At 35.5% G+C, this 12,882-nt stretch overlaps 2 protein-coding genes across 4 annotated transcripts in view; both read left to right on the plus strand.

The window, feature by feature from the left end:
* The window catches only part of LOC143247498 (fatty acid hydroxylase domain-containing protein 2-like), a 29,489-nt gene extending 19,178 nt beyond the window's left edge, over positions 1-10,311 (plus strand). For both annotated transcript variants that reach the window (XM_076495735.1, XM_076495736.1), the window contains exons 4-6: positions 5,043-5,248; positions 6,883-7,155; positions 9,618-10,311. In XM_076495735.1, coding sequence (XP_076351850.1) covers positions 5,043-5,248; positions 6,883-7,155; positions 9,618-9,738 — 600 coding nt within the window. In that variant the 3' untranslated portion in view covers positions 9,739-10,311. The remainder of the gene's footprint in view (positions 1-5,042; positions 5,249-6,882; positions 7,156-9,617) is intronic.
* A 1,333-nt stretch (positions 10,312-11,644) lies between these two features.
* Positions 11,645-12,882, plus strand: part of LOC143247499 (uncharacterized) — a 38,690-nt gene continuing 37,452 nt past the window's right edge. For both annotated transcript variants that reach the window (XM_076495737.1, XM_076495738.1), the window contains exon 1: positions 11,645-12,014. The gene's annotated coding sequence lies outside the window, so the exon portion shown is untranslated. The remainder of the gene's footprint in view (positions 12,015-12,882) is intronic.

The following is a 12,882-nucleotide window of genomic DNA, read 5'->3' on the forward strand; positions in this document are numbered from 1 at the left end:
GGTGGATTGACATGTCACGAAGAAAGTAGATGTTATAGACAGTACAAATATTTTGATTATTTAAGGTCAGCTTCGCTTCATTGTTTGTTTGTTTTTGAAATCGTGCAAAGCTACACGAGGGCTATCTGCGTTAGCCGTCCCTAATTTAGCAGTGTAAGACTGCTAGTGGAAGGCAGCTAGTCATCATCAGCCACTGCCAACTCTTGGGCTGCTCTTTTAGCAACGAATAGTGGGATTGACCGTCACATTATAATATCCTCGCCGCTGAAAGGGCAAGCATGTTTGGTGTTATGGAGATTCGAACCCTTAATCCTCACATTCGCTTCAATATACTATGACTCCTCTGTGGCTGACCTTTGAACTAAATCACCTGGTATTCTGTTTTGGACAGTGGTCGAAATTTCTCTCCCGGCACTATTTTCTCCTATCTTGATGATAGCTCTCCTACTCTCTAATATAGAACTGGCGACTGTTTGTAAGATTGGACTCTTATACACAGGAGACATCGATGTTATGTTGTTTTAAAACGTTTTTTAGATTCATTACCTTGGTTCAAACGTTTTTGCATTCAACTTAGCATTATTCATATAATGATACGAAATGTCTTTACTCCGTGTGACCTTGAGACCTACAGTCACTTCAGAACTACAAATAGCATTGAGTAGACCCATTCGAAAATGTAAATTCTGGTACAGTTTCCACTGGCAACGACTTATAGGAATGGCACATCAACTTGCTAAAGTCACTTTAATGGCTGTTTATCAGGTGATGTGGAGGTATCTGATTATGTGATAAAAGAGGTTGGTATCATCTTATTTTGATAAATAAGATTTGTAATTCGGGTCCTCCTCCCATATGAAGACTGTCTTATGGGGCTAATGAGCTCTGTCTGCTCATCTGATGTAAATTTGGAGTGTTTGTTCTACTCCTAAATGTTTGATAAACTGAAATTAATGTGTGATGTCTCCTTAGGTTTGGGTTCAGAATTCCTTCTTTTAGATGGATTGACTACCAGGACTATAAAACTTTATTTTCTCAGGTTTAATAATCAGATATTTTCTTTTCCTAGATGAGGTGCTTAGTAACGCCACTGAACCCTATATGCCTAGAGAATCTGGTTTTAGCCAACATATACCCATATTTCGCGCCTCCATTGTTAATGAAAACGTCCTTGTTAACTTGAAGGCCAGTGGTCAGAGTTTAATTATCCTAGGGTGAATGTGTCGCAGGCCATTACGGTATCCTGTAAGAAGGGGAAAGGTCATCCCACCTACCTTTCTTACAATAACAATCCATTTCTTACTTTGAGAGTACTTATATCTTTAGGAATGCTGTGAAGGGATATAGTATGCCAATAAGGATAACAGAAAACGCAGGACAATTCCGCTTGGAACATTTAACATTTGCCCCCTTTCCTCCTGTAAGTAACTCCCACAAACTTAAGTGCATTACCTATTGACTACGTCTTCAAAATAAATGTGTGATTAAAGTTAGGTTTGGAGTATTTCTTGGAATTTTTCCAAAAAAAGATGTAAGATGTATTGGGGTAACAGAAACGGTTACCTTGAGAAAAAAATAAGAGAACTCAGGTACCAGTAATTAAAAGAAATAATCTATGGTTGCGTTAAGCTGTTTATTTCATTTTGAATTTAAATGACGACTATGCAAATTTATATTGTGATATTTGGCAAATTAATTATAAGCATTGTTTTTACTGTAAGTTGTATATTTGGTACTTTAATTCAGAAGTTATTAGATAAGGTAGAACATATCATTACGTCATGATGACACGACATCTAGAAATTTCATGAAGGTTAAAACTTTGGTTTTGTTTTTGAATTTCGCACAAAGCTACTCGAAGGCTATCTGCGCTAGCCGTCCCTAATTTAGCAGTGTAAGACTAGAGGGAAGGCAGCTAGTCATCACCACCCACCGCCAACTCTTGGACTACTCTTTTACCAACGAATAGTGGGATTGATCGTAACATTATAACGCCCCCACAGCTGGGAGGGCGAGCATGTTTGGCGCGACGGGGATGCGAACCCGCGACCCTCAGATTACGAGTAGCACGCCTTAACACGCTTGGCCATGCCGGGCCTAAAACTTTGGTAGAATCAATAATTTTTTTGTATTACATATAAAACTATATTGATTATAAATACACAATTCAATGGGTTATCCGATTAATGAATGATTTATTTCAGTGTCAGTTAGTTATTTAGACCATTATTCAGTTAATAAGCTAAGCAGATGAGTCACTAAACGTGTTCGTTCTTGATTGATTAGCCAGGAAATTTTGCAACTAAGTTTATTTGTAAGTAAAATGCATATTGGTTTCGAAATTTATACTGAAACGTTATTAATGAAGTTACGTTGACCAGTGAACTTAGCCTATAGCAAACGTTATTCAAGATTGCTGTTGTTTGAAGTTAGTCACTAAGATACACAGTAGGCTATCTGCGTTTTGCCTACCAAGTATATTGAAAATTGGATTCCAGCGTTGAAAGTCAGTTGACATACCAACATACCGTTGTGTCACTGGGGGAGCGTTGTGAAAGATATGAAGTGATTCTTTAATTTACAACAGTATGTATAGGAATACATTAGTACACTTGCATATTAGAACAACTTCTTGATTACATGTGTATTTTAACATGTACTTCAATACTTGTAGATACAACTGTGTATGTAAGCTCGTAGACATTTATGCTTGTATTATTATACCTCTTGTTACAGTATGACTATTTTTTCATAGCTGGTAAAGCATAATTGTAAAGAATTGTACCTTTCATAAAACAATGGTATTAGGTTACTAGCTTTTCCATAGCACAGTGGTATTTCTGGGAACTTCAATCACTAGAAACCAGGTTCCAATACCCATGATGAGCATAGCATTCTGCCTAACTTCAAACAAACTGCCCCCTCCCTTCGTGGCACAGCAGCATGGGTTTCGATACCCATTGTGTAGCTTCGTGCTTGATTCTAAACAAACAAATAATTAACTTTTTCATCGCTATGTTCTTTATTAAGGCCCTTTGGAGTCTGATATTGTTATATGTATTGTTTTAGATACTATTGTAAGGTGAATATTGTTAATATTATTAATTTTATTTCGCCAATTAACATGAACTGTTAATTAAGTTTTCTAAACTACTATTGTGTTGAAGAGGTTCAGGAGAAAGCCGTAAGGTGAAACTCAGAGTAAATTAAAAGAACTCACGAATTGTTTGTTGTTTCTCCTTTTACAAAATATGTTTATACTTAGGTATGTATTATGCCCTCAGAAGGCCCAGCATGACCAGGTGGTTAGGGTGCTCGATTTGCAATCTGAGGGTCACTGGTTCAAATCCCCGTCGCATCAAACATGCTCGCCCTTTCACCCGTAAAGGCGTTATAACGTAACGATTAATCCCATTATTCGTTGGTAAAAGAGTTGCCCAAGAGTTGGCGGTGGGTGATGATGACTACTTGCCTTACCTGGAGTCTTACACTGCTAAGTTAGGAACGGCTGGCGTGGATATCCTTCGTGTAGCTTGGCGCGAAGTTCAAACAAACAAACTTTTTAGAAGTTTCTTGTAACATTTGTTTTGGAAACGTCTTTTTTTAAAAAGAAAACCATCAGGCATTGTCTAATGGTTAGAGTGCTTGAATCACAATCTTTGACTGAGGGGATCGAGTCCCGTCACCAAATATGTTCACCCTTTCAGCCGGGGAAGCGTTATGTTATATAGGTCAGTCCTACCTTTCGTTGGTAAAGAGTAACCCTAGACCTCATTGGCTGTGATGATAACAAGTCTCCTACCATCCATTATGTGACTTCAAAATTAGGGACTGTTATCACAGAAAACCCTCGATTAGTTTCGCATGAAATTCAACAAATAAACAACCAGTTAAAGAAACGGCTTGGTGAAAAAAAAATCAAAGTTTGATCTTCCCTAAATCTGGTCGGTTTCAGGAAGTTTTGGTACATTTCACAAAACATTGTCTGTCCATAGCTTAAAAGCAATAGACAAGAAGGAAGGCAGCTAGTCAGAACTACTCTCCGCCAATTCTCGAATTACCTTTTTACAAACGAAAAATGCGACTGACAACAATTTTATGACGTTTCGAAGAACGAGCATGTTCGGTGACGGGACTCGAGCCTGTATTCTTGCAGGTTAGAGTTCACAAAATCAAACATTCATGGCGTGCAAGTCATAGCTACTCTACTTTATTCTCCGATGACACGTGAGACTAAAAACCTAAATAAACAATTTACGATTAAAAACTGGGTCTGGTTCGTTATTTCTGTTTATTTTGCATTCAGCACAATTATTTCAATGATTCGAGTAAACTTCGAGTTCTGTAATAAGGAAATACATAAATTATTCGAGCAGTTTTGTGATGAATTCTTCAAATATTCAAAAATGTCAAATTATTTTGCAAAACCTCTTTACTAAATGTGTCCTCTGGTGGACATAGCAGATAGCCGAACGTGGCTTTGCTCTAGAACAAACTAACAAAAAAAGTTGTTGTTGTTTTGAATTAAGCACAAAGCAACACAATGGGCTATCTGTGCTCTACCAACCACGGGTATCGAAACCCGGGTTTTAGTGTTGTAAGTCTGCAGACATACCGCTGAGCCACTGGGGGTCACAACACACAAAGAAAATAATTAAATGTGTTAAAAAACACGTGATTATATTATAGATGCAATAGGAATATGTTTGAGTTAAAATGTCAGATTATATTATAGAATCGATAAGATAAATATTTCCAACGTTCTATTAAAGTTGAAGGTACAGCGCATTCACAATTTTTCTGACGTCTCACGTATCGTCTCTCATTACAGAGGTTTTCTCGTCTGATTATTGAAATTAGTTTATGTATAAGTTTAGATATCTAAAATCCTAGGAATATGTTTAAAAAAACTACTACACGCGAAATAATCAAGTCAGTTTTTCATACAATTAGTTTTTTGTTTTTTGTTAGTCTTTCATCGAAGTTCTTGGTGTGTTAATTATTCCTTAAGCAATAAAAACGTTTTATCTTTCTCACACCAGGTGTCACTGAAACGTGTCGGTGAGGTTGCCGCACAAGTATTGTTCAACCAGCTTGTTGTGGCAGTACCAGTGATAATTGTGTGTTACTACTTGAAAGCTTGGAGAGGGTATGATGTTAGTAGGACAATACCAACATTCCCCAGATTAGTGTTGGAGCTGATTCTCTGCGCCTTAATAAATGAAGTTTTCTTTTATTATTCCCATAGGTATGGATTAGAATATACTATAATAATTCTATATGTTTTCTTTACCTTTCCATCTTCACCTGAGAAAGACAAGAAAAATATACATAATTTCACGAATCCTACGTATTTATGTAGATAGAATATTAACACTAAACAGTTAAGGTACGGTTTGTTTTGAATTTCGCTAGCTGCCCCTAATTTAGCAGTAGAAGACTACAGGGAAGGCAGCTATTCATCACCACCCACCGCTAACTCTGGGGCTACTCTTTTAGCAACGAATATAGGGATTGGTCGTTATTTTATAGTGCCCCCACGACTGAAAAGGTGAGCATGTTTGGTGCGACGGGGATTCGAACTCGCGACCCTCAAATTACGAGTCGAACGCCTTAACCCACCTGGCCATGTTTTCCATGCAATAATTTAGGTTAGTCTATACTGAAAGTATGATATAATGATGTTTAGATTCATATTTTATATTGTGAACAAAAATAAAAATGTTCGTCACAAAGTTTTTCATTACTCACATTAGATTAATTTGAGATAATAGCGACGCCAGTCTTCAAATCTGTAATATAACGGTTATCGCCCCCGGTGCGCTTAATCAGATAATTATCTGTTTAATTTACCAATAATCTTCTTCACTGTTCTTTTTCAGAAATCTACCATTTTGCTTAGAGTTGAATCGTAACTTACATGTAACTTATTAATTAACGGTCCAGTAACTGTATATATAATAATCACTAAAGAGCCTTGAGAGACGACAGGAGGCGCTCAAAAACAGTTATTTTACTTCAGCTCTGCATGGTAGCTTAGAAACCTCATTTATTTAAAGCTATATCATCGTAATTATGAGTTTTAAAACATATAATTGAGGTACACAGAATTTAAAGTTGAGAGTTTAAGGTATATGTGCGACACTAAAAACTGATGTTTATTGGTGATATTTTTGTAAATCATAGTACGTGCTACATAGAAATAATATAAGGATTGGTGTTTTATTTAGTTGTGAATAGCCACAATGAATGTTTAGCACTTTTTGTTTCTTTCGTATTTTCTTGAATAGAGTAAGACACTTTATTTTATTTCTATGTAATATGGAGTTGCTTGAACGGTGGCGCCACTTCATACATCAGAATTTCAAAAAAAAAAAAAAAAAAAGGTTGATATGTATTGAATCCTTAAACGTTCACTTTAGCAAATGACAAACTGACATTAATGTGAATTGTTTTCTTGAATTCTATGAACATGGCCAGGTGGTTAAGGCACTGGACTCGTAATCCGAGGGTCGCGGGTTCGAATCCACGGCACACCAAAAATGCCCACCCTTTCAGCCGTGGGGGCACTATAATGTGACGGTCAATCCCACTATTTGTTGGTAAAAGAGTATCCCAAGAGTAGACGGTGGGTGATGATGACTAGCTGCCTCCCTTTAGTCTTGCACTGCTAAATTAGGAACAGCTGGCGTGTAGCTTTGAAGTGAAATTCAAAACAAATCAAACCAATTCTATGAAACTGCTTTATTTTACGATTAATACTAGTACTACTAATAATAGTACTCTGATTATCAGTGTGTATGTAATAATCATGTTTGAATAATTACGTGTTACACAAAGGTGTAGTTCTCACATCTTCTGACTTCACTCACGTATTTTCAGAGCCCTGCACCATCACTTGTTGTTTAAGTTTTTCCATAGTAGACATCACGAATGGACATCGCCTATCGCTATTTCTGCTCTATACTGTCACCCTGTGGAGCACGTTTTCTCCAATGTTCTTCCAACATACCTGGGACCTGTCATCCTGGGATCACACGTGGTCACCCAGTGGATATGGCTGATCTTAGCTACCCCTTACGGTGTATTTCTACATTCTGGATTTCACTTGCCTCTCATGCCGTCTCCGGGAGCCCACGATTTGCACCATTTGAAGTACGTTAAAAAAATCGATATTTGTAAAGCTGTAATTTCAAAAGAAAACAACCCAGACTTCTCAACACAAAGCAAAAATAAATAAAAGTTGGTTGTTGTTTTGAATCAAGCAAAAAGCTACATAATAGGCTCTCTGTGTTCTGCCCACCATGGGTATCGAAATCTAGTTTTTAGAGTATTAAGTTCATAGAGATACCACAGTACCTCTTGAGAACGGTAGTCATAAAAGTTGGTACGAATCAGAATTGTAATGTTAAACTTTCTTCCATTTATCTTATTATATTCTATTTTTGGTTGATTTTTTATGATAGATATTATGAACATTTATGTTTTTAAAAATATTTTATATTCTAAAGTTAGCAAAAAAAATGACACAAGGAATCCTGACTAAATTAAAGTTATAAATTTTGATTTACCTTTAAAATACTTATGGGTTATAAATGAAATATATTCCTTATTAAAAAAAAAATTAATATATCAAAGCTTGTATCTATTGTTAAAATGAGTCAGTTAGATTAACCATCTTAAATCTTGCCTATTAGTTTATTATAGTGGCTCTGGCTGTTAAGAGCACTTGAGTCACAATCTGAAGGGCAAGGGTTCGAGCTCCGTCTCCGAAAATGCACTGTCAATCCCACAATATTTAGGTAAGGGGTTGACAGTGGGTGTTGTTGGCAAACTGCCTTCCCCTTCGACTATCGATTCAAAGTTAGGGATAGTTAGCGCAGCTTAGCCCCGATTAGCTTTGAACAAAATTCAAAACAAAACTTTATTGTAGTATATTAACGTAACTCCAGAAAACATTTATGTAGAACGACTCTCTACAAGGTCCGGCATGGCCAGGTGGGTTAAGGCGTTCGACTCGTAATCTGAGGGTCGCGGGTTCGAATCCCCGTCACACCAAACATACTCGCCCCTTGCAGCCGTGGGAGCGTTATATGTGACGGTCAATCCCACTATTCGTTGGTAAAAGGGTAGCCCAAGAGTTGGCAGTGGGTGGTGATGACTATCTGTCTTCCCTCTTAACTGCTAAATTAGGGACGGCTAGCGCAGATAGCCCTCGAATAGCTTTGCGCGAAATACAAAAACAAACAAAAAGTCTAGCTTCTCATGCAGAGTTACAACAAAAAGATGATTCGTTGACTTTAGTTTGGATATTTGTATATTTTACGTGAAGGTTTATGTGTTTTCTTATAGCAAAGTCACATCAGATTATCTGTTGAGTACATCAAGGGAAATGGAACCCCTGATTTTAGGGTTGTAAATCCCTAGACTTATCGCTGTACCAGCGGGAGACATTTTAAGGGAACAAACATTCATTCGTGTAAACTATGCTTCATGCCAACTTTTTTACAGATTTAATTTTATAGCGCCTGTTTTTTCTTTCTTTCTACGAGATGTAGCACGGTCGGGTGATTAGGGCATTCGACTCATAATCTGAGGATTGCATGTTCGAATCCCCGTTACACTAAACATGCTCGTCTTTCACTCGCGGGAGCGTTATAATGTGTCACTTAGTCCCATTATTCATTGGTGAAAGAGTATCCCCAGAGTTGGCGGTCGATGGTGATGACTAGCTACCTTCCTTCTAATTTTACACTGCTAAGTTAGGGACGGTTAGAGATGGCTTAGCGTGGCATTGAAAAAAAAAACAAAACTTTTCTTTTACAAATGTTCGAGGGGGGGGAGATTGTAGCATACTTTACATGCTAATTGCCCTTTCCACAATATATGTTCGTTTTTGATTTTACATGTTAGATCGCCGGTTTCAAATATTCTGCGTACGGGTCTGAATTGTACATTTAACATTTTGTACAAGTAGGCTTAAGTAATATATAAACAAATCTTTTATGTGTAATATTATTATTAATTTTTGTTGGTGTCGTCGGCATTGAATAGATGTAGAAACACAGTATATTTTGTAACCGTTTACAAAATCGTGTTTTACATGAGTAGATAGACACCAAAAACGTAAAATGACTTGCACAAAGTTTACTGTGCTACTCTACTTTTATCTGTGGAGAAGATAAACAACAACCAGATTGTTTCTTTAATAATTGTACATAAACGTATTGTAATTCTCTAAAACTTTGAAAATCGATTTTATTTTACTATGAGATGTTTTAAATAACTTTATCCCACGTCATTTGTTTACTGTTTATTTAATGTCTGTAACCCAAATCTTCGTAGCAGCCCCAACCCCTCAGAAAAAAAAAAGTCTCAAGAGGTCAAAGCAATATACATAGGTATATAAATTACCAAAATTCGTAAAACTCTGTTTTCTTTATTATCTATTTTGGAATCGGTAATTAATATTTTAAATCTAATATATCTGTATCAGCTATTTTGATACGTAAAAATACACTTTTGATCACCAAAAATGGATATTTTTCTCTGTTTAACTGTACCTGTATATCGTTATGTATTTTTTATTTAAAAAAAAAGCATGTCCATTTATAAAGGTTCGTTGTCAACTATGGAATCTTTGGAATTTTGGACGTACTTCATGGAACAAACCATCTCTTTAAGAAAAGACTTGCTTATACACGCCATATTGCCCTTCTGAACAAACCATCTCTTTAAGAAACGTCCTGCTTGTACGAGCCATATTGTCCTTCTGGGTTTAGTTCCATTAAAACTGTTGTATCCAAACGACAGAAGCATCAGCGAACAACACCAAGATTTAAAAACTGAGTTGAAATAACTAAAATATTCAGATGCTTGTATATAACTACCAAATACACAACTGATGGTGATGAAAGAACTTTGTTGAAATGTTGTACATTTATTATTGTGTTAAACTTTTCAGAAATGTAGTGGTTCAATTAAGAGAACCGTTTAATACTAATCTTCATTCATCAAAATAATTAATTTTTATTTTGGTTTGTGATATATCATATTTGTTATCGCCTTATGGAATTCTAAAATATCGTTTGTTTTAGGTATATGCATTTTTTACCTAACTTGTAATAAAGAAAGTTATATTTCTTTCACTCTTGTTACTTATTGTTCTATGTCGTTTAATGGAAATAACAACTGGTCTAGTTGTAGAAAAGATAACTGTAAAGCTGCACATATTTTCTTAAAAGTGGAAAACAGTTTTTTCCAATGTTAAATCACACTGTTGTTTCACGTAGAAAATAAAGATTAATTTCATTTTGCTTATATTTATGTCTAGTCTCTTTCTTTGTAAAACCTCAGCTAGTTACAGAAAAATTCAGAATTATTTCACAATATTTCCTGATCGAATCTCCTTTATATAATATATGTATCTTATTCTGAACATTTGAAGCCATAGCAACAGTTGTAAACATCTTTAATGGAAGTTTCAGAAATACACATATTTCATCTTTAGCAAATCTATGAAACTAAGAAACTGAACAATATTTTAGTATAATTACTAATATATAAAAAAACAATAAATATGGTTGAGAAATTATTAAACATCAATTTAAATAAAGAATAGAGACCTATTTGAATAAAGCGAGAGCGAACAGTTTGTATTCCTCTTAAACTTTGGGGTTTCGTTCATAATATGTATACTCTTTTATCAACAGTTCGTGATAATTACATTCAGAGTTATAATTTAAAATTCTTCTGAAAAATAGGGGCGATGGCATTTCGTTGAGAGAATATATAGGAGAGTTAGGTGAAGTTTTCAGTTCTAACTTCTGGATGCAATGATCACGAACTGTTGTTAAAAAAAGTCAACATATTATGAACGAAAATTCAAGCCTCAATAGAAATTCAAACTCGTCTCCAATTTTCAAATAACTCTCCTTTTATCAATAAAGAAGTTTGTTTTTGTATTTCGCGCAAAGCTACACGAGGGCTATCTGTGCTAGCCGTCCCTAATTTAGCAGTGTAAGACTAGAGGGAAGGCAGCTAGTCATCACCATCCACTGCCAACTCTTGAGCTACTCTTTTACCAACGAATAGGGGGATTGACCATCAAATTATAACGCTTCCGCAGCTGAAAGGGCCAGCATGTTTGGTGTGACGGGGGATAAAGAAGTTATGCACTTGACTGAATGTTTCACTGAAGGTAACCCTTTCCCTACTCAAGTAGTTGTAGAAACTGTTACTAAATTAAAACAAAACAAAGTAAACAAGAGACGTTTAACAAACAATCAAAATCACTATTTAAAAAAAGAAAACCTGATTACTTCAACAACCCATCTAAAGAATGTACTAGCATACCTCTGCGAGAAATTTCAAACATACTACCACGTAAATATAATTTTAACATAACACCTAAATTTATTCTCTTCCCTGGAATCAAAATTAAACACACATTAAGAAAATTATATAAAGAACCCACCTCACCATGAAACGTTTACAAAATACAGTGTTAGTTATCAAATCTTTTACATAGATGAAGCAGGACGTAACTAGACGTAATTGAGTGCGAAAATTTCCTTCTTTTTAGCCAATCAAAACACCGCACTGGGTAGTTTCTTTAACAACAAAATTGCCTCCCACTGGCTAATGAGGAATCTTTTGAAAAAACAACAGCTATTGTTTAATATTGTAATACAACTGTTATTGCACCTGTTGCCTCAGAAAGTCTTTGCACTATAAGATAAAACTGGTAAAAACACTTGGAGAAACCTATGTAGAAAAGAATTATAACTATCTGGAAAAACACAAAACTGAAAACCTTTAAAAATCCAAACAAATCTACATTTCCCGAAAGAATAATTTGTCCAAGAAGCTGTGTGTTTTCTAATTGCAAAGCCATATCGGACTATCTGCTAAGCCCACCGAGTGGAATCGAACCCCTGATTGTAGCGTTGTAAGTCCATAGACTTACCGCTGTACTAGCGAGGGATGTACAAGAAGCTACCATTGATAGATAGGTAAACTTTCGATTGTTACTCAGAAATAAAATGTTGATCATTACATTCTGTTAAAATATAAATTTATCTCAAAACTTCTACCTTTATTTGCGTAAATGTTTGTTAGTTTGGAGTTAAGCACAAAGCTACACAATGGGCTATCTGTGTTCTGCCCAACACATATATCAAAACTCGGTTTCGAGCGGTGTGAGTCCATAGACATAGTCATAAAGTTAAGGAACATTGTAACAAGTTAGACAGTGATATGTACATTAAAAAATCTTACTTCTGGCAGACGAATGCACTTGGCAACTGGAATTAAACAACCCAGGAAAAGAAATACTGTGATAAATCAAGCATGAAAAAGCCATTTATTTCAGAATGTTCCTGCAAATTGTATATGAGGTGCAATACTTTCATTGAGCTCGAGTTTTGTTACGGATTATTGATTCAGTTGTTGCCATGATTTGTTTGCGGTGCCACTTTCAATTAAGAATCAGTAAATGGAATTGTAAAACGAATATGGTACATTTTTATACATGCACAGTAACCATGAGTTAGAATCTGACATATCTATGGTAATGGCAAGTTTTCAGTTTTAATGGGTGCAATTCTATCATTTCCTTTAGTAGAATTTAAAAAAAAAAGAGAACTGGATAAGTTTCCTTTAAGATACCCTAACATTCTAGCAACGCCTAGAGAGTTAGGACAAGATCCAATAAATATCACACAACCCACGTCATAAACTTATATTCAGTTGATGTTTGACGTTTACATAAAAGAAAAGAAGTATGTGCTACTTTATAAGCTCAAATATAAATTGTTTTCAAAGACTGTATTTCTATTACTTTTAGGATGTAACTAATTAAAGTTTCTGCTGATCAAAGGT

This window comes from Tachypleus tridentatus, chromosome 3 (genome assembly GCF_004210375.1).
Source record: "Tachypleus tridentatus isolate NWPU-2018 chromosome 3, ASM421037v1, whole genome shotgun sequence".
NCBI lineage: Eukaryota > Metazoa > Arthropoda > Merostomata > Xiphosura > Limulidae > Tachypleus > Tachypleus tridentatus.